Source organism: Sminthopsis crassicaudata, chromosome 2 (genome assembly GCF_048593235.1).
Source record: "Sminthopsis crassicaudata isolate SCR6 chromosome 2, ASM4859323v1, whole genome shotgun sequence".
In the NCBI taxonomy this organism is placed as follows: domain Eukaryota; kingdom Metazoa; phylum Chordata; class Mammalia; order Dasyuromorphia; family Dasyuridae; genus Sminthopsis; species Sminthopsis crassicaudata.
Window position 1 is genome coordinate 42380027 of NC_133618.1, and position 22542 is coordinate 42402568.

Consider the following 22542-nt stretch of genomic DNA (forward strand, 5'->3'; position numbering starts at 1 on the left):
CTAGCATGAGGGAGATGCTCTTAAGCAGGGCTCCTGGTATCAAAAAATGAATGAAAAAAAATTTTTCCTTACTGAAAAATGAAAAAAAATTTTTCCACTGAAAACTCCCTAAAGAATCAACTGTGACACAATTCAGTTCTAGGCAGGGAGTACAGACATGGCCCTCTTTTTCTGAAAGGAGTAAAGCGGATGAGAAGGACCAAGTGGCTGAGTCCTCTCATACCTTCTTCCACCCAAAAGTGGCTTATTTTGAATCTTTCAAAAGTAACATGCATTCATGCCAAAATGTCCCCCATGGGGGTCATTTCCAAGAAACCCAGAATTGGAAGCCATGTTCAACAATCCACTCAAGGCGTCTCCCAGCACCACCGCTGCCACCATTTGTATCTGTCCATCCCACTGCCCACCCCTCCAAAGTGAAAACAAGTTCATCATCATCAGAAAGCTACCCAGTCTGTTGTTTGGGTTTCTCAAAGCCAGACAGGCGGCATTTTATTCTTGGGCCCTCAGGAGACAGGGTTAGTTAAGGAGAGTATTAGCACAGCGCACAGTACCGGGAAGTCGTTAATTGCTTGTATGGACCAACGTCGCCGGGCAGAGCGAGGAGACATCTGTGCATGAAAACGTTACACCCAAGAGGAGGGAAGAAAAACACCAAGAAAATTAAAAAGGAAAAATATAGAGTAAAATGAAACTTCTCCAAACATCTGATGGATCAGAAAGCACTGTGATTTACTACAAAACCACAACTGTACCAAAACCCTAAGCATTCACAGTATTTTGTTCTTCCACCACCCCACTCCCACCCCAATTCCAGGCACATCAGACATAACAGTTGGCAGCCGATTCCATTTACAGTTTGGGGACGCTAGGAGACCCTCTACAAGCCAAGGGGCTAGAGACTGACCAAAGCTCTGCAGCCTTGAAAGGTCCTGACCGAGTCACAGCGGCCCACCACATAAAGATGCCTGGCTGAGCCTCTAACTAGCTAGACAGGGGGGCAGAGAGAAGAGTTTTTGTGGCTCAAAATCAACCTGAAGTGTCTGAGGGGCTTGGGGGAATGCCGTCAGTAAACTGAGAACCAAAGAGAGGCAGGAAAGCAGGAGAAGCAGAGGGGGGCAGCACTCGTCTGCACTGGGCAATCAAATAGGAAATTCCTGTTGATGGGGAATAGCAGTGGTGCTGCTGAAGGATAGAGCCTCTGACAGAGCAGGGGGCAAAGGCTGTGACTGTGAGCAATTCTGCAAGCGTGAAGCTCAGCTACAGGGGTGCTCTTGGTGTCCAGTAGCTTCAATCATGTCTTTCCATGACCCCCCTTGGCATTTTCTTGGCAAGACACTGGAGTACAGTTTGCCATTTCTTTCTCCAACTCATTTTATAGATGAGAAAACTGAGGCAAACAGGGCGATAGCAGGGTCACACAGATCTGAACTCAAGGAGATGAGTCTTCCCGGTTCCAGGCCTAGTGCTCTCTCCACTGTGCCACCTAACCGGTCACCTCCACCTAGATGTAATTTTTGGCAACATCTCAGGAGCTTCCCAACCATCAATCTGATGACTAGAAGACTCCCTTCTTTCTAACTCTCTACTAACACTTTCGCAGGCTTTGAGTTCAGTCTCAACCAAAAGTAGAGACTATTGTCCCATCCAGAACAAAACTCAAAACAATATTCGGATGAGCTTACACACAAGGCACCCAACATAACCCCGCTAAGGGTGGTGAGCAGCCAGCCGAAAACAGCTAACTTGCTTACTGGTGAGCTTGATCCCCAAAGACCGGATCTCTTCCCTTCACAAAATTTCATTGTGCAGTGATAATATTCTTTATTATGATTCACTCAAAGAGGTAAAAGGGAGAATATACAAGAAAGGAAAAATGTCCAAAGAAAAGATGGGCTTTCAAAATCAAACAGGGGGTTATTGAACTAAACTTCAAAGAGACTCACAAAAAGGTCAAAACAAACAGGAGGTAGAATCAGGGAATCTCTTCTACAGAAGACTGCAGCCATGAGCCCCAAAAGATGACACCAGTGGCCTGAGGCCTTGTTCCTATTTAATTTCTTAGATGTTTAATTTCTACTTTGTTTTTCCATGGAAAAGATTTGGCTGTATAATACTTTTTAAAGATGCAGATTTGATTTTGAGAGTGTGACTAAACTGAATATGCACCAGATGGGTCATCCTTTAAGTGCAGAGTCCCAAGGTACACACTTCTATCCTTTCTAAGTGGTTTTGGTACCACAGAAGGCCTTCGTTATGGGCTGGCTGAGCTAAGGACATTAATCTACAGCAAAACCAAGCTGGTGTTCCCCTAATTTAGTCTCTTCAGACACACCAAATGGTGTGGGCAGAAGAGAACTCAGAACAAACTCTCCCATACTATAAAAGAAATGAATTTGGAAAAGTCTTCAACTGTAAGGGAACCCTTAATTCACATAAAAGCATACTGGAGAGAAATCCTAAAAAATGTAATGAATGTAGAAAAGCCTTCAGTTGTAAAAGGCTTTGATGTACATGAGAGAATTCATACTGGAGAAAAACTCTGTAATGAACTCTCCAAGTAAACTATCTTTAAGGAATCTGCAACAGAACAGGGCATGTCTATACTATGTGTTCCAGGGAGATCTACTTCTGAAATGTTCTGTATGTAGGGTACCATAATTATCAGTAATTCAGTATATATATATTGAATTACTGATTTTATATATATATATATATATATACATATATATATATATATATATTTTTTTTTTTTTACAGGTTATACCTATCCAGTATTACAAGCTTCACAAAAATAATTTTATTCAGTAAGATAGAAAGCCCTCAGTAGAGCTCTCAAGGCATGAAAGGGAAGAAAAATCACAATAAAAACAACTTACAGGGAAAGATTGCTCTAAGACTGGTGAAGTGCTTTTCCTATTATCTAATCTGAGCTTCACCAAAGCCTGAATGAAAAGAAGCAAAGAGGAAAAGATGCCACAGATAACTAGAAAATGGAGTCCTTGGACTGGGGGCCTAACAGACAGAACCCCAAGCCTCCAAGGTCTTCTTAAACCTCTCCCGACTACTCAAGGGGTCATCCCCTCTGTGGACTGCTACTACCTTCGAGCTCTGTGACCTTGGGAATAACCCTTTCTGGGTTTTTCAACTTGTTAACAGATAAAGTTTCTCAACTTCTTGGTTCAAAATTCAAAATAAAAATAGGAAGACTTTAATTCCTTCAGGGAATAAAATTTACCTAATAGGTAAGAAAAATAATGGTACAATAGCTAAAAACCTGGCTTCAAGGTCACAAAGACATGGATTAAAGTCCTATCTTTGACACAAGAACAAATGTGTGACTCTCGATTTTAGGGATCCAGACAACTTTATAAACAGGAAAGTTGGCTTTTGAGCTGCACTGGAGAAAGAATTTCTTCCTCAGGAATTACTTGTCCTGATGAAATCTCAGGCCTGTAATCACAGCCATACAATGGCTGAGCTTCTGGTTCATGCTAGAGCCTCCTCAAGTCTCATTTTAAAAAAGACAACTCTAAGGCTTGGCCCTAGGGCAATCAGGAAGATGCCCCATCCATGCCCACCCACTTCCCAGGGAAGCTGTGCTCTCCCCAACATGACTAAGAGTCCAGAAATTACTAACCACTTCAGGCCTTTCACAGTAATCACAAAGAGGGTCAGTGAGTGTTCTCAAGAACCTAAGAGCCCTGACACAAGTTCAAGTGAGTGTTGTACCAAGAAACCCATTTAAATGAGAAGTTGATTTGGCTTTCCTGAAAACACAGGAACCATTACAACTTAGCTTAAAAACAGACCTGTTACCTATTTAGCATTTCTAAGTTTTCACAGCTATCACTTTAAACCTATGTAATTGTTTATCACCAAGAAGATGTTTATGTCCCAATTGAATCTTACAACATTCTTAGCCCACAAAGTTGGGCAGGGAAAGTTGAGCCTAAGTGACATGTGGAGCACAAATGCTTTAGTTCAGACTGACCTGAGACCACTCCTAGTTTGGGCTCCCTCTTGCCATCATAATTGTTTCCTGATAAAGAAGGTGCCCCCACCCCATGGAAGTCTCCTTCACACAAGAAAACAAGCAGACAAAACTGCTCAACAGAGCAATCAAGATTAATGATACAAATGCCCCCTCTCTGATCATTCCCCATTTCCTAGCAGAAAGGAAAGACTATACAAAGACTAAAATCAGGGTCTGTGGAGCCTTTAGAATCACCAACCTAGTGGATGAGCATTAGGAAAAGCCTGAAACTAATCCACTCTATAGAAAGAAATAAGATAATTCACAAAATGAATGGAAATGAGTGGTTAGATGGGAAGGGAAGGAAGTGAGCTTTCCCAAAACACAACAGAAAATATATACAGGCTGTTAAAAAATGAGAGGAGACCAAATCAGCCATCTGTGTGAGAAGTGGTGGCCTCAGGTGAGAGGAACCAAAAATTAGGGAAAGGGACAAAAGCCCAAGTCCTTACCCGTTCCTTATAGTAGAAGGAGCTGATGGAGACCTGCTCCTTCTCACTGCGAGTAGGGCTCCCACTATACAAGCGTAGGTTCCCAGGAGCTTCTGTGCGGATTTTCATTGGTGTGATCAAACCACTGTGATAGGCAGACAAGGCTGACAGAGACCTGTAATTGAAGATAAAGCATTGTCGGAACAAGGGAGAGAGGGAGAAAAGAGGGGAGACAGACAAATAGAGAGGGAGAGAGGAGAGAGAGAACGCACAACTCTAAGTAGTGTCAACAAAAAATTTGTGTGCTGCTTCAGTGACAGTGGACATGATTTCAGCATCATCCCCAAGTTGCTAAAATGCAAAAATTCTCCGGACTTGAGACTTGATCTGATTTAGACATTGCTTTTACTAAGCTGATCCTATGTGTTTAATACAAGAAAGGTCAGTATGCCAGAAGAAACAATGGTGACTGTCTCCTTCTTGAAGAGGAGAAACTGAGCTCATCAAAGAAATTTGTTCATTTCCCTGCACCAGTTAGTAGTGTATTCCTGGTAGCTCCTATTAACAATCCAACTGCTTTTGGTCTTATAAGCACAGACCTCTTGTGCAGCTTTCCAAACACACCTAGGAGTAGGTTCTGTCGGAGAAACTGCCCGATGCATTGTCATGGGTCTTGTGAAATATACCAGGTAACCTGCAGAAGAGACACCAAACAAATCAGCTGATATCACGTAAGCTAACATGGAAAATTTAAGTAAAGTAACAATTCCCCACACCCTCATCATGCTAGAAGAAAAAAGTTCTTGGGAACTGGCCAGGTTAAATGGTGACAGACAACGGGAAACTTTTTCAGTTCTCACAGAATAGAAAACGAATCAGTTAGGGTAAGTAATGGTGAAACAAAAAAGTTTTCACCAGTTCAAAAGAGAGAGAACCATGAGAAGGATGTTGGCGGAAAATGAGTCAGTTTGAAAAGCTTCCCTACGCCCTGCTTTGAGGACACCTGTCCAAAACAAGGCACAAAATTGTCATGTGCTCATTCCCTGGGCTCCTCTGGCTGTTAGGTTATTGTATGCTTTAGGCCTTCTGATACCCAATCATACTTCTTTACAAGCTTGCAGTTGGCAGTTCTTAAACACATCCTTCCTAAGATCCATCAGGTCCCATCGCTCTGCATTCTGGGGGAGTCTTACAAATCACTAAATTTTTCCTGAACTATTTTTGCCAAATGGAATTATAACATAAGTGTTTTAATTGGCATACTTTAAGAAACAATTACAGAAAACAGAGCAAGCTAAAAATAAAGCACAGTTATCATATTGTTTTTTGCTTCATACTTCCAAAATCCATTCTTGATTAATAATTTTAGAAGTTAATTAGATTTCTAAGTGGCAATTCACAGAATGAGTATATCACTCACATTCTCTAAGTCTTTAAAATTTCTAATGAATAACTTTGGTGCTTTCTCTAAAGACTCAGGGAATCAGAATCAATTACAAAATTCATAATCAAACACCCATCTGTATGGAGGAGTCAAGTGGTACAGTCAAGCAGACGCACACTTGATGACTGCTCCTAATCCAAGACTTTGGACCCCCCGAACCCTCAAGGAACAAACCTGCTCCACAGAACCTGGCTCCTGAGGTCCGAGGGAAGGGGATATTGGCATCTTGGTAGGATCCATAAGCGCTGGTCACCCGGGCAAAGGTGGGTAAGGGTGGAGTGACGGCGTTGGGGAGAGCATAGGGATTGCTAGACGTGCTGTCTTCTTGGTTCTGAAATACAGACCTGTCTGTTAATGTATTTTGTAAACCTCCTTTAAGGATTGTGAACGAGGGTGCTCTGCTGTGAGAGTGGGCATCAACAGCTCATCAGGGAGGCGCTCTGCTTACCACAAAGGATTCCAAGCAAGAGACCAGCTGGCGCACGCAGGGCTCCAAACAACTCTGGTTACGTTTCACTTTCTGCAGGGAGGTGTCTTTCAGAATCTGGAAAAGCACCGAGAAGCCAGAAGTCAGAGGGGCAAGAGACCTCAGATCGTCCAGCTGGGTTCTTTTAGAACAAAGACTTTCTGGCCACAAGCCATCCAGGTTTGCTTAAAGACCTCCAGAGACGGGGATCTCTCTACTTCTCAACATGGCCCAGGCCCTCTGGGTTAACTCTGGTTGCCAGAGCTGCAATGTGCCTCTTGGCAACTTCCCCATAGTGCTACTGCCAGCTCTGCTCTCCTGGGACCAATGCGGCCAAATCTCGAGGTAGCTGATGGTACGATGGACAGAGCCCTGGGGATGGAGTCAAAGGGGCCTGAACTCAAATCTAGCTCCAAACACTGACCAGCTGAGTGACTCTGGGTAGGTCAATTAAGCTTTGTTGGTCTCAGTTTCCTCACCTGTGAAATGGGGACAATAACAGCACCTACCTCCAAGGATTATTGTGAGGCACAAATTAGATCATATTTGTAAAGTGCCTGGCACATAGTGTTATAACAAATACACATTTTAGCTATTATCACTATTTTAATACCACTTCCAGCTGATGTGTAACTAATGTATGCCTTTCAACCACATTCTCACAGTGATCATGGCCCCAATGCCACCTAATTCTCCCGTTCCCATTTTCTCTTTTCCTGGGCTCCTTTCCTGCTAGCCTCCCAGCTCACTTTGAGCTTTTGTGCTTCTGACACAATTCCTACAGACCTAGGCTGTATCTGATATCCTTTACTGGTCCTTGTGTTCATCTTCTAGACATGGCTTTGTTTCCTGGGGCCAAGGGGCACAGGCCCGGACCTTACACAGGCTGGGATGACTGGGGAATGGCCCAAAAAGATCATTATCTGTTTGGTATTGCCCCAATCCAGAATCTCTACTGAGAAAATCTCCAAATATAGCTCATATCTAGGTCTCCACATATGGGTAAAAAGAGGTCCACGGCTTTCACACAAGCACCAAGGGAAAAAAATTTTTTTAAATGTTTACTGAGTATAGTATAGTGATAGGGTGAGTATTTCACCCTATAGAAAATGCAAGATTCAGAAGAGTCCATTAAGAAATGCAGAAAATAAAGGGCATACAATAGTCTGTAAGCAGACAATACAATTCTCTATCCTCTGTGGTGATTCCTACTTTTCCACTTAGTTCCTAAAATCTTCCAGATTTTTTGTAATTCAGATTCTGTAATGCTAAGGGCAACTGAACTTGGAAGTTATCAGGAGGAATATTCCATTCCCCTTCAGCAAATCCTTCAATTCATAGGCAAGTGCTTCAAAGAAGGTGGTTCTTTTTTCCCTCTCCTACCTCTTACTCCAGATCTATGGTTTCCTCTGGAAAGGAAACACACAAGTAGCTAAGTGGACAAAAATTTGACAGTCCAGTGACTTGGTACTCCAGGGAATTCTTACAGACTACAAAGTGTAGGCCCCTGGTTCCTCCATACTGTTCTTCCTTTTATCTGACTTTCCTCTTAGTCCTGGGCTTTCTACCTTTTTTCTCTGTAAGAAGCGTGACACTGATCAGGGCATTCCCCTTTTCTTGACAGAAAATCTTATATGCAATTTGGGTTTACTCCCAAGGTCACTCCTAATTCCGAAGAAGTTCCCCTTCTCTGACTAAAAGTACAAATCTGGGAATACACTCTTCAGGAAGTCTCTGCCTTCTCTGTCCACACATTTAGCACAGGGGCAGGCAAATTGTAGATACCTAATAAATGCTTGTTGATTTGACTTGCCTAGGAACTCCTCCTTCTTGGACAATTATTTGCTTCTGCTGTAAGATTCCTAGAGGGACTGGGTAAAAGGGAAAGAGGACTGAACTCTGGTGTACTCAAGAGTTTCATTTAGTTAACAATATGGGAGATAAAGAACAGAAAACACTCACTCCATAACCTAAAGATTTTAGGTAGCTTCATTTCTTAATCTGCATACTGGTGGACAAGAACCCAAGTGTCTACTCTATCAAAAGATACCCACCTTCAGAAGTTTTGCTTTCATGGTGGATGTAATAGTTGTAGGGTTAATGAACTGGAAAGAAGGTGCAGCATTATTAGGGTACTGGGCTGGGAACTTCACCAGCATTTTGACTCGATGGTTACTACAGTGAACAGACACTGTGCAACTTCTATCAACGGCATCCATCTGTAAGAGAAAAATCAGCTGCTTTTGAATCAGATCTCAGAGGGCCTCTAAAACATTTAAAAACAGAAGTCAGACCCAGGCTTCCAGGATCAGACTGAAATGTAGGCTCTTCCTGAACCAGAGATAGCTGTTTTAGCCAGCATCCCCAAAGGAGATTTTTAAATTTATAACAGCACTTTGTCAATTAGGCTCCAGGAGTTTTAATGTCATTGAAAACTTATTTCACCCCTATTCCATGAAACAGAACATGATTATATTTATTTTCAAGTGAAGAAAACAAGATATAAAAGGATGATATTAAAGGTATAGAAGTGATTTGCCTCTAGACATAAAGCTCATTTGGAAAGCGAAATCTGATCCATTTTTTTATTCTTTTTTTTTTTTTTTGCTGAGGCAAATGGGATTAAGTGATTTGCCCAGGACCACACAACTAGGAAGTGTTAAGTGTCTGAGACTAGATTTGAACTCAGATCCTTCTGACTTCAGGGCTGGTGCTCTATCCACTGCGCCACCTAGCTGCCCCGATCTCTTTATTTTCAAGCAATGCTAGATGTCTACACTATTTCTCAGCAGGAAAAAAACTGGAATTAGGCTCCAATACTTCATGCTAGATAGGAGAGGTCAATGAACTCCTAATGATCTTTCATGTGTTTCCCTGCAATCTTAAGACTATCCTGTGTTAATACTCCCTCCTAGTGTGAGGAAAATCCTAATTCCCGAAGAGTTCATTAATATTACCTGCCAAAAACAAAATGGGGAAGGGGAGAATGGAACAGAATAACATTCTTCAAATAATCAGTGATTATACCTGATAAACCTTAGTCAATGAGAGTATGCTTACTATCAAGTGGGTCCATGAGGAGCGGTCCAAAAAACTAAGAGTTCCTCCATCACTAACTAGCCACATAGGTTTGACAATGCACCTAACTTTTCTGGGCTTCAGCTTCCCCATATGTAAAATGGAAAGGTCTGACTCTCATAAATAATCTCCAAGAGTCGCTCTCGGCTCTAAAAATGCAAAGGCACTAAGTTATCCTTCTAGCTTTCCACTTGAAAGGTGAGTAAGGGATGACCCTCCTTTACTTAGTTTAATCCCAACTGAACTGTGGGTATTTTAGGGAACAAAAAAGAAAACAACTGGCATTTTAAAGCAATTGGCCAATCCAAATTTTCTGGAAACTCACACCTGGAATATTCTCTCTTATTTTTGCCCACATTAGAGACTCAAGTTTCTTAAACTGCTACTACCTCGACATTAACATTCCGGATCTGCACGTTGATCAGGGAGAATTCTTGTTGTAGCGTCTGGGGTAACCCCAACTGTTCTGATTTCTTCCCCATCAAAAGACTGCTAGGGGAGTCTTCCTTTGAAGCTGGCAGGAGAGAGAAAAGGGTTTTTGTTGAAAAATCACTTTGGGAAATGTACCAGAGACATCAACTTCCCAGCATCTGACGAAAGGGAAGAAAAGCACACAAATTCAGCTGAGAATTAAGACAGTTAAAATACCCCAATCTTCTGGAAGGGCCTTTTTTGAGGTTAACAAAAACTGGGCATTATTAATCCAGGTCAACCATTCACATTGTGCTCCCAAGAAACAATTGGAAAAAAAAGTTAATGCTCAGGCACTGCTCCTGCAGAGCTCTTTCCTTACTGGTGATAGTGATGTCTCTGTCTTACTACAGGTCACAATGGATACTGCACTTAGTCCACATGGACACCGTTTACAGTCTCTTAGCCTTTATAATATCCTAGATCTCTTAAAAATATTAGACTCAGGGAGCCTAGGTTAAGAGATGAGACAAGACAAAGAAAAGTAAAGTGGCCCTGAGTGGCCCTAGACATTATGAAGAATGTGACAGTGACTTACTAAATTGAAATCCTTTGAAGTTGTATCATTACCTCCACATATAGTGAAAATATAGTAAGATGAATAAGTATTTTCAGGTTATAACAAGCTATAACCATGGAATGGCAAAAATAAGCCAGAAAGTAACTGAAGAATTTACAAAATTCTTAAAAGTAGAAAGCAATGTTAGTAACTCAAGCTTCCCAGTTACACAGAATAAAGACAGAAACTAAATCCTCTCAACAGCAGCCTGTGAATGAAGGAGTTTTAAACAAGATGGTATTTAAGATCCCTCTCAGATCTAAATTGATGATTTTGCATTTTCAAAGTCTTTTCAGAAAGAGATACCCCCCCCCCAAACATCCCCATTTCTTAATGAAGGGAAAACGCCCTCCTCAGTTCCCTGACTCTCAAGGTCTTTTCCCTCCAACTCCATGATGCTAGAACCCCAAGGTTTCATCCAATTCCATCACTGTCAGTTACGCACCCTAAAAAGAATCACATCACCCAAATCATACGACAGCCAGATTACCTTCCTCCTCCCCATGGCCTGAGCTAGGCTGGTGATCTGAATCTTGGGTGTGGAGGATCTTCTCTGGTTCTGGTAGAAGGGAAATACTTTCAATGAACTCATCAACACCATCCAGAATATCATTTGCACAGAGCTGAAACAAGAAGAGGCATGCAGACTTCCTTAACAAGAGTCTAAGAGCATCAGGCTTATGATAATATCTACATAACAGAAAAGGAGGAAACCATCTGTCTTTGGGTAAGAGTATGTGGAAGCAGGTGGTTGTGAAAAACAGATGTATCAGTTATCAATTGATATCATGATCAATTGTACCCAACTCCAACTCTCCCTGTTAAAATACAGAACAAGAAAGATGGCTTAATTAGAATATAAAGAGCACCTTCATGGTTGACGTGCAGCTCCGAAGGAAAAAAAAAAAAAAAAAAAAAATCTTATCGGTTCCATAAGCTTATTTGGTTGGGAAAAAGAATACAAACTTCCAAGTACGTTTTAAGCATGTGGAATATACTTTGATGAAAAAACATTTATACAGCACTAGCTATGTATGAACCAAGTGGCATGCTACTTGCTGAGAAGATGAAGCTTGGGGCTTGGAAGCGAGGATATAAGGCTGTTATCCTTAGCCTCAAAAAGCTGGGGAAGCATGAAAATGAACTACAGAGACCCAAAGACTCTCAGGAGCAGAAGCTTCTGTATTCCCTGAAAATGTTTGTAGCCAAAGTGACTAATTCCCTCATATTCAGAGTGTAATAAAAAGCGGATCATCTGGAAGCTCTGAGGGCCTCTGCAATTCTGCAGACCTAACTGATTTCCTTCTCTAGACCATTTGGTGTCTCTTTAGGATATCTCATGTTGCCTCACAAATCAGAATGAGAGCAGAGCAAGAAAATAAAGGACTATTAAAAGAGCTATGAATGGCAGGATCACTTTAGACAATGGAGGGGTCGATATTCTACATACACTAAAAGTTTTAGATCTCTCCAAGGATACATTCTCCTGGGTCTGATCTTGCTATACATACACTACAAGTCAGTCAAACAGCAAGTTTTTAATCAGGAACTTTGAATCATCTTCTGACCCGCAAAAATACAACTTCTAGAATCTTTTTTTAAAGGCTCTGGGGCAAAGTATATATAATTCATTCAACACCACTCAAAGCATTTAATACCTACCCTCTGCAGCTGTGAATCGACTCGCCACATCCGCAAAGTTTGGTCCCGGGACCAGGTGACCAGCTGATAATCCTTGGACCCTAGAAATCACCAGGAACATCTTATGGATTTAGCATCAATTTCAACAAACTGGGACAATTCTCTATGGCCATAAAAGAGGCTCCATGAAGTAAGGCACTAGGGTTTAACCATCTCACACACCCAAATAAATGCCCTTTCAATTTTATAGAAATACTTGACCTTATATGATTAGTGTATCCTGAAAAGCTGTCTCAATTTTTTAAAATGAATGTTCTAAGTAGTCTAATAAGGAAATCTTCTGGTGAATCTTATAGATCAAAGTTATTAAGTCCTTCTATAAGGTGAATTATCAATCATCCCTGACTATTTGACAAGTTTAGATTTTCACAGACTGGATTTAAATTAAATCCACCAATTATTCCAAAATGGCGATGAGTCTATTCAAAATCCTCTCTCACAACGCCCAATGAGCATTAATTATTTTAGTGACACTGAATAATGGGGAGCAACCCCATCTGTGACATAAGACAGCAGTGAGACCAAGTCACTCCTATTACTAAAGGAAAGTCCTCTAGAAGAGGTTGAAGAAAAACAGAGTGGGGAAAATGTTCCCATAACACACTGGCTGGAAGGTGTTATTTACCACTCCTAGATAGAAGACTCACTAGCTGGCTGCCCAGATAAGCTAGGTGACTTGAATTACCACAAGGAGCTCTCACTTCAGGCTCTCTAATTCAACCCTGGAGGATCCAGCCCCTTCTTAGCCATTTGAGGGTAATTTCAATTATCTATGTGATGGCCAAGTCTAAGGGCATCCTAATTCCTGCCTGTGGCCACTGCTATTTCCCTGTGGGCTTCATGTTCCTAGCAGCAGGAACACAGTTTGGATAGGCCAGGGAGCAAGAAAATTAGCACGGGGCTTACAAGTGAAGAGACTCTCAACACAGTCCACCAAGTTCCAGCAACCTGCTGTCACTCTTCCTAGGAATGTCTAGTGGTTTTATCACTTCCATTTCAGGGCAGTCCAAGGATATAGGTAAAAACTAAGAGTTATATAGGGAATGGTAGGGGGGACTCCCTCCCTCAGGTGTCTTTGCTGAGACACGCCACTTCTGATGACATAGCCAGTGACAGACAAAGTGTGGACCGACACAGGGCATAAAGCTGCAGAAAAGGACAAACCAGAAGTAACATTTAGAACAGAGACTTGCTACAAGTGCCCAAAGAGGTTTCTTAAAAGTCTTCACAAACATGCCCTGGAAAAGCTTACAAGATTCCAACTACTGTAATCCCAGTTCTGGTAATGCTTGTTTTTTAAACTCTTGGCAAACTAGATCATCTCCTTGTGTCTCCATTTTACTTCTACTGAATGGGAACAACTACCAAAACACCACTGCAGTTATATCAAATGTTTAGAAGCTATAGCACCAGGCAAAGTCTAAACAACAATGGGATAACAGAAAAAAGAAGTGGTTAGTTTTATATACGGAGTTACTGAAGGAGCTAAAAACCAAGTTTTCTGCCTGCCACATGGTTTTAAGCCCACCCCCAGCCTCAGTGTGAGGAGGGAAGAGCCCTATGTTCATGGAAAGACTTTCCATTCCATGTTAGTCCTAGAGCAATGTCTACTTGGGCCCAAGTCCAAAATCAAGGAGGAAAGATGAGAAGAATTTTGGCTCACAGTCAAAAGCAGCATAACCCCTTTTCCTCACTATGTAAAGGGGAGGTTCCACAGACACTCTCTCCCCGAGACCAGGCCTACCTCCATTACTCAAGTCATTAGTTCATTCAATAGGCGATCCCGCTGTTCAGGGGGTGTTATAATGGGATTGAGAGACAACTCTGGAGTCTGGTACCCTGTCCCGCCTCTGGCACACACCATCTGTAAAATGCTGAATGAGTCACCAAGAAGTCCTCTGCTCTAACACCACATGGCCAATCTGTACTGGTAAAGGAAGCTTCCTCATCGGAAAGCTCTTCACACTAATGAAGTCTGTCTCCAGGGATGAACCCCAAACCTCTAAAGCCTGAAACTCTTTCTCCCTGCTTTATACATGGTCCTAAGTGACTGGTGCCACTGGCAAATGAGCTTCCTAAGAGAAAGTTCTGGTAGTCCCTGTCCCACCCTTCACTCACCTTCCTTTTGTTTCCTCCACTGAAACTCCAGCACCACGTCATCATGGCCCACAAAAGTGTGCACCGGCGTGTTCAAGTCAAAGACATTCCACAGAAGGAGGCTATTTTCTCTCCGAAGCTGAGGAACCATCACAGTCACTAACCCATTGTTGAAAGGCTTAAAGGACAAAAATAACAAAGGATATTTATTGGATTATTTATAGATTTTTATAGATAGAAGCCTAGTTCACTAACCCTTTTCTCTCTAATGAATTAAGATAAAGGACCCAACCTAAGCAGCTAACTTTTCTCAACATTCTACTCCCTGCCCCAAGATCCTCAAAGGAGAAAAGAAAGAAGTCACAGTTAAAAGGTTTTAGGAAAGAAGTCCTTCTTCCACTCCCAAATTAGCAAAGGTTCCAAGTGCTATCTCATGAAAATGTAGTGACAGCACAGTTTCTCTTGGATGAGTCCAAGCAAGTCAATTTTTCTAGAGCACTGCAGAAAAAGCAGGCACAGCTATCTCAAAGAACCTTCTAGCAGCTAACAGATAATCTCACTTCTTCTTTACATAGAGAAATACATCATTAGACATAGACAGCACAACAGGAATAAGAGTATTCAAAAGGCAAACATTTTCATTTTTACCACAGACTCCTTACCCACTGAACTACCGAGTGGGTCATCTAGATTTACATTCCTTGTAAGAGCATTCAACAATCTTATTAAAAGTCTTCTGGATATCAGCTCTTGGGCTGGTTGCTAGTACTAATGTTAATTAGTACCATGGTCACTGTTAGTTTCTGGCATTATGTAAGAGTGGAATGATCCTCCTCACAACATACCCAGTCTGGTTGGTTGGGTGGTTGGTTGTTTTTGTTAAATCAAATATTTTAATTCAGAAAAGCATTTTTCTTAAAGACATTCTCTGATTGGATGCCTAAAACTCTACAATGCAAAAACAACCAATTGTCCACATTCACATCTGCATTCCATGCAAACCTGGAGCTCCTTTCAAGTATATGAAAGCAGTTTTATTTTTCTCAAGGCTAACTTTTGCAGCAATTTAAAAAGAAAATCAAATTCTCTCACATGCCTCTCCCTTTTCATTAGCTCAAAGAGCCATGGTAAAATGGCTACAGCAAGATAACCCCTTTAAGATCTTCCTCTCTGGTTGTCAATAATTCTCCATTTCCCAAGTGCAACATCTGCTTATCTCTGAAATCTCAAAAATCTTGATATAATCCTAACAACCCAAGGATGAACAGAGAGAAAAGCAGAGATAGAGACAGAGATAGAAGCATCTGCTACCACCATCCCTTATCCCAACAGGTCTGATCAGGTCATAATACCCCAATTCAATAAACTGCAGTGGCTCCCTATTACTTCCAAGATAAAAAACAAAATCCTCCACTATTCAAAGCCTTTCACAGCCAGTCTGCTCTCCCCACTTGCCATTTTACTTATATCCTACATCCTCCCCCTACTCTCCTCCTCTCTGTTCTTTGATTCCATACCATTGTCCTTCTGGTTGCTTCATGATCAAAATACTCCATCTCCCAACTTGAATTTTTTCTGGCTGGCCCCTTGACTGCAATATTCTCCCTCCTAATCTCCAACTAAAGGATTCCCTGGCTTCCTTCAAAATCTAAAATCCCACCTTCCACAGGAAGTCTTTCCCAACCTCCCTAAATTCTAGTGCCTTCCTTCTGTTGATTATTTTCTGTTTATCCTGTTCCTAACTTGTTTGTACATAAATGTTTACTGGCCCCCCCCTCCCCCCAATAGACTATAAGCTTCTCAAAGGGAAGGTCTGTCTTTTTGCTTTTTCTTTGTTATCCCAAAATCTTTGACTGGTTGAAACACACCTATACTCATAAATAAAACAAACAAACAAACAAAACAAACAAAACAAACAAAACAAAACAAAAAAAAAACAAGAGACCAACCAAATACAGAACAAAGAGTGTAAATACTCTACCACACAAAAGAAAATCTAGGAAGACTGGAATGATTCCTTGACTCTGGGATATCAGAATGATTTTAGAGGGGTTAAGAATATCTCACTCACAGTGTATCTGGCCTTCCAGACAGGCACCTGGCAAGGGAGGATATTGAGGTATTTCCGAGGCTGACGGTAATCCCAGAACTAGACAAATAAAGGAGGAGATTTATGGAATAAATGTCATAAAGATTAAACTTACTGACTAAATTAGTTCTACTTTTTTGAAAAAGATGCTTCCTCATAACTTACTGCTATTTGTCTTTGTGAGACATTACTTCTGAGTATCATTTTAGCACGGTTCACAAGACCCATGCTTCTTAGATCACATGGCCCACTTTGGTCACAAGAAAATAGGTTCTCACAGTTAAAATCTTACAAATATTACAAGACAATTTCCTAAGTGGTCCCCAGTGATGGCAGTTCATGATACACACTGATCTGACTATAAACTTATGCTCCAAGGACAGAGCAAGATATTTTGATTATTTCACATGCATTCTCCACCCACACTAACCAAAGAGAGCACTCTGATCTATCAACATTTGTGATCATGAACATTAATTACTTGAGTTTTTTATTTTCAAAAACATTGAATCAAAATGGAAACAAAGAAATTATGATTGAGAAAAACCTTTTCAAAAACCTAGTATTCCCTGGATAAGATGGCAAATTCAACTCCGTAATGGCAACTGTAAATTGAGAAATGAAATATTGCCAAGGAAACATGTACTGCTTGCCTAAAGAACAATTGAGTATCATCTACAAAGATGTTCTACATGAAATGCCTTCTAATTTAATTCAAGGTGATTCAGTGCCCTCTCTCCACAACACTGAAAAGTTAATACAATTAATCTCAAGTGGGAAATATGCATACAGGCATGAAGTAGAAACATCCCAGCATAGCATCTTTGGGATTTAATAAAGTCATTTGGACTACATAATGTTCTAGAGCCCAAGAAACCCAAAGGTGCACAGAGGGATGCTTTTAAGTCACCGGCTCTCTCCATAGGCCATCTGCTCTAAGTGGGCAGTTGAAAAAAACAGGCAGACAACAGATGTCCACCATAATGTCCCCTCCCATCCTGATGGTCATGACCAGCTGGAGCTTGGGAAAGCAGGCAAACTCCTGCACAGCCTGCAATGCTGCTGCCAGGCATACCCTATTCCCCACTTACCGGTACAGACTGCTGGTAAAGCTAACTACCTGCTTAACAGAAGTACTTCTTCCTTTTGTAATCAGGCCCAATATGTCTACACAACCCCGCTTTTCTTTACATAGAGGTCCCTTGCCAGACCCTCTGACTCACCTTGACAGAGTTGTCCTGGCTTGAGGTGGCCAAGATATGTTCGCTGTCTGGGTGCCAGTCCAGCCCGTGAATTTTAGACAGGTGGGCCGCAAGATATTCCACTGCAGTGCTAGGTTTCTGCAACAGAGAAACCACCCAGTTTCTTCTTCAAACTCATAAAATATTATTTAGCATTAACATGTCCAACATTCTGCTTGGTGCTTCCTAATAGTGAGCTTTTAGGCCATGGATGATTTCTGACACCAAAGACATCATTGCCTGAATACTGAGGGGAAAGAAGCAAACAGCTGAACATGGACTAAAAAAGGCTGTGAGCATCTAAAACAGCATTTTTAAGTTCACAAAGCGTTTCTTGCAGCTAAAGTGCCAAGTGGTATGATTGCCATTTTAGACAAGGGAAACCACAGCTCCCACAGAAGCAGGTTTCCCAAAGGTCACAACTTCCAGGAGCAGGGTCAACAGCAGCTGCAGCTGTTACAGCTACTCCTCTTCACATCTGGAGAGCAGATGAGCATCTGCAAAGTGTCTGATCAAAGCCAGGCCAGCACTGACCTCTCCATGACACCATGATTACAAAGTTAAGGCTTCCAAGTTCATTATCACACCCAGGTCCCTATATTCTAGGCTGTTTGGGAAACCACTGACAAAGGCAGTCTTCAAAGTTAATAACTGAAGAAGACAATCAGATAGTAGGGCTGGAAAATTATTTCTCTACTTCTTATAAGAAACCTTCCTGGATAAAAGATGCAGCAAACTGTGGTCGACATCGATTTGAGGCAGGAAATGAAAAGGGAATCACTAAGCAGTGTATTTCACAATGAGGAGAGCTTCGAGAAACAGGTATTGACAGAATGAATGGCTGGAAGCCAAGGTGTCTGGATGTGGCGTTTTTTCTTTTTGCTTGAAAGTCTGGGAGCAGGCTCAAAAGTCTTATCTCTTCTTCCAACTGATTACGTACACTTTTCTGTAAGCCATCCCCCCCTCTACTTCAGAGAAGGGTAAATGAGGAAAAACCAACTTCCCTTTCTACATGTCCAGTTTAAACGATGAGGAAGAAGGTGAGTAGCTACTACCAAGACTGACCCAAAGGAAGGAGACATCAGGGAATGTCCAGTGGATGAACCCACAGGATCCCAGGATACCCTCACTCCTCTGCTTGTGTAATCACCTTTCTAGCAAACCCTCACAACACTGTAATGACATCATTCATATTCAACCCATCATGGGTCCAAGAAGACTCAGAGTTTGGAAAAGGTCTCCTAACTCCATTTTGAAGATGAGCTGATCAGAATGTTCCCTACAGCAGGGGATTTCCCCATTTCTTTAACCCATCTCCCTCACCTTGCCTTTGACCAAACCTCTTTTTCTTGAATACAAGGCTCACCAAGACTCCTGATGGGGAGGGAAATGTTCATTCCTTCCCCCTCTCTGCTTAATAAATTGACCCATCTCTCCCTCTCTCTCCTCCCACCCCTGCCCACCCTCACAACAGTAAGCTTGAGGCTTCAGACATGGCTCCTCCTCACCCTGGGCTATCATTAAAGTTCTCTTCTTCCCACCATCTGTTTGTCTGTGGGACCTCTGGCACATTCCACGTTACTCAGAGACAACCAAACTTCCAGGAGAACTCCCAACGCAGCAGCCTAAGACCTGCTGTCTCCTACACGCCCAACGCTTTCAGGGGCTGCTGCAGAGAAAGCATGTGATCCACAGGCTATTTTTAGGCAGATGGGATATCCAGCCTCCAGAAGAATTCAAGCTCCATCCATGTTCTGCTGCCCCAGACTGAGTGCTGGCGTCAAACAACACTGAGTTCAGCCCAAAGATGGGGCTCAGGGAAGGCTGATGCCTGTCTCCCTCAGGACACAGCCTCCCACCACCTGCCTGCTCTCCTCCTCAGTCTCCTCTGCCAGCAGGATACCACGCTAGCATGCCCCCTAACCGAGGAGCTATCACTTTGGGACCTTCTTTGTTCCTTGGGCACATGCTGTTTTTCTCAACTTCATGCCTTTGCACTGGCCTTCCCATACACCCAGGATGTATCCCTCTATACCTATGCGTCAAAGAGCCCTGTGCTTCCCTTCAGATGCAATTCAAGCACTATCTTTGGCATGAAGTTTTTCCTGAGCCCTCCCAGTTGCTAACATTAGTGTATTTATTCACTTTAAATTTATGATGCACATTATTTTTATTGATAGTTTTCTCCACCATTAAAAATTCCTTATGAGGGGATTGTTTCATTTTTTCTACTTGCATGTCTAGTGCCCTGCACAGTGCCTGGTACATAAGAATCAATTCCTAATAAATACCTACTAATTAACTTAATGATTCTTTGCAAACAAGGGGAGCCATTGGACACATTAAAGAGACTATCAAACTTGGGGGATGCATTGGCTACATTTCTTTTTTTGTTTGTTTTTTTCAAAGCAAAGGGCAAAGATTTTAAGACACTGCTAATAGCAGGCTAAATCCATAAGGGTTTTTAGCAAAGAAAAGGGATTTTACATCAGAAAGGAGAAGTCATTAAGGCATGACATGTGTGTGGGGGGGGGGGGCGGGGCGGGAAGGGGTGATGTTTCACAAATGACTGGCAGGCTAACTCTAAAAAGGGCTTAGCACCCTAAAAAGAGTTAGCATGGGAATTACAAGTAGAGTAGATCTTTTATAGGGGGAATATAATCCAGGGGTTTAACATTTTAATTTGGCTTTCAATAACTATGGAATTATGATGGTTTTGTTAATGCAAATAATTCAACTCAAAATTCTACCAGAGACCTCCACAAGTCCTAATCAAAATCAAAAAGTCCACTTATAATCCTATCAGTGCTCCTCCCTGCTTGCTGCAAAGAGTTGCTAGGCTTCTAGATTGTTTTTAGTAATTCTGGCTCTCTCTGTTAGCAACTGGCTGCATTTCTGAACAACTTTTCTCTATTCCCCTTTTTTATTCTTGGTTACAAGAGAAGACTCCCTAGGTAAGGAGGGAAAAAGGAGAGCGCCCAGAAAAGGAATTCTGTACATAAATAAAAGACAACTACTAAAAATCAGAAGTTTTTAAAAGACCCAGAGTTGAGTTCTGACTGCACTATTGAATACTGTGGGAACTGACATATGTTATTTAATTTCTCTGATATCCATCCTCATTGACAAATGAAGCCCACACTTATCTCACTCTTCACCCAGGGCTGCTGGGAGAAGAAAATGAGATGTTTTTCAAATTGCAATGTGACATATAAATGAAGTATTATTTTAAAAAATAACAGGGATTAAGATCTTCAACTTGTAACCATTTTCCTCTGTTTTTCTATCCAATTTCTCTACTTTAGCTTATCATTAATTTGGGCTAGAAAACATCTTCTTTACACACAATGAAATATCCACAATGCATATGGCATCTAGTATTTTTTAACTGGGACAACTAGGTAACACAGTGGATAGAAAAATTAGACCTGGAGTATGGAAGACCCAAGTTCAAACTTTCTAGCTGTGTGACCCTGGACAAGTCACTTTACCCTGTTTGTCTGTTTCCTCATCTGTAAAATGAAATGGAAAAGAAAATCACAAACTACTCCAGTATCTCTGCCAAGAAAATCCCCAATAGAGTCACAAAGAGTCAGAAAAAAAATTAAAATAATTGAACGACTCGGTAATTGTTCACAGAACCTTCTTATCTACCTCTGACACTTACTAGCTGTATTCTGGGGAAATTTACTTCACCCTTATGTTGCTTAAGTTTTCTTATCAGTAAAATGGGAGTAATACCTATTCCATCTCTCTTAACATGAAAAAAATAAATAAAATATATATAAGGCATTTGGTAAATCCTACAGCATTATCTAAACATCAACTGTTATCATTCACCTACATGGTCTGCAATGGCCGCAGAATGACTGTGAAGAGATAACTCACCCGTTTGTCCCATATCCGAACATCCCCATCATGACTGGTGGCAAGACAGTGAGCATTCTTCTTATTCCATTTCACCTGTGAGGCGCCCGCTGAATAGGAAAACCAGGGGTGAGGGCAGGGAAAAGCACAGTCAGTAAGTTGCTGTCCTCTAGCACAACTGGCTGAAGAGCCACAAAAATCCTGTCAGGTCAAGTTCTCTTTATACAGTCACCAAATGAACCATTTAAAGATGAAATGAAGCCCAAAGGAAGTTAAGGCATGGGAAAAGAATCATAGGGAATTAACTGGGAACTCACACAAGAGAAAAATAAATCTCAAGGTAACCTGTTAGAAAGGATGGTTTTATTAGACTCACAGTAATGATCATTTGGGACAACTCATACAACATGACCCACAGTCACCCTTCCTAGAGGCCTCCCAATCAGACTCCTGCTCAGGGCACTAAAACATGGGCTCAGAAGAAGCACACACAGATGTTCACCCCATCTCTCAAATGGAAACAGAGGCTTATATGGGATTCCCCCAGGCACTCTACTCTCCACTAATTCAATTCCAGCAACCAATGAAGCTCCTACTATGCACTATGTAGAGGGCACTGTGTGCTACCATGGCAAAGCATAGTTAACTGCTATTGCTTCGAGCCAGATAAATGAGGGAAAAAACCCAGCATCAGGCAGTCCTGTTCCCTTTCTCCACTCTGCCAACACAAGGACATAGTGACAGCAATTAAAAAGCTGCTCAAGGGCCCACAGGACGCAACCATTAGAAAAAATCCAGTCTCTACTAAGAAAACGAAAGCCTTTGGCTCTCAGAAAAAAATTCATTGTAAGGCTGAATGTTGAAAACTATTTTTGCATGTACTCTGAAAAAGAAAAAGCTATTACAAACTTATTTAAAATAAAGTTAAAAAGAAAAGAATTCATCCTCTACCCAAAAAATGACAAGCTAACATATAAGAGTTCCAACAAATGTCAAATCTCTGTTTCTTCATCTTCCTGTCACTGCTTCAATATCTGTAGCTCATTTCTAAAGAAAATCACT

At 41.5% G+C, this 22542-nt stretch overlaps 1 protein-coding gene across 6 annotated transcripts in view; it reads right to left on the minus strand.

Annotated features, from left to right (window-relative positions):
• The window catches only part of WDR59 (WD repeat domain 59), a 60848-nt gene that overhangs the window by 13501 nt on the left and 24805 nt on the right, over positions 1–22542 (minus strand). For 3 of the 6 annotated variants that reach the window (XM_074285994.1, XM_074285997.1, XM_074285996.1), the window contains 13 exons: positions 21502–21590; positions 17596–17712; positions 16355–16432; positions 14305–14461; positions 12148–12227; positions 10976–11108; positions 9845–9969; positions 8432–8596; positions 6360–6455; positions 6086–6242; positions 5092–5161; positions 4489–4642; positions 555–611 (listed from right to left, as the gene is read on the minus strand). In XM_074285994.1, the coding sequence (XP_074142095.1) occupies positions 555–611; positions 4489–4642; positions 5092–5161; positions 6086–6242; positions 6360–6455; positions 8432–8596; positions 9845–9969; positions 10976–11108; positions 12148–12227; positions 14305–14461; positions 16355–16432; positions 17596–17712; positions 21502–21590 (1478 nt within the window). Of the gene's footprint in view, positions 1–554; positions 612–4488; positions 4643–5066; positions 5162–6085; positions 6243–6359; positions 6456–8431; positions 8597–9844; positions 9970–10975; positions 11109–12147; positions 12228–14304; positions 14462–16354; positions 16433–17595; positions 17713–21501; positions 21591–22542 lie in introns of those variants that run through there. The other 3 variants (XR_012485809.1, XR_012485808.1, XM_074285995.1) reach the window with 3 other exon arrangements.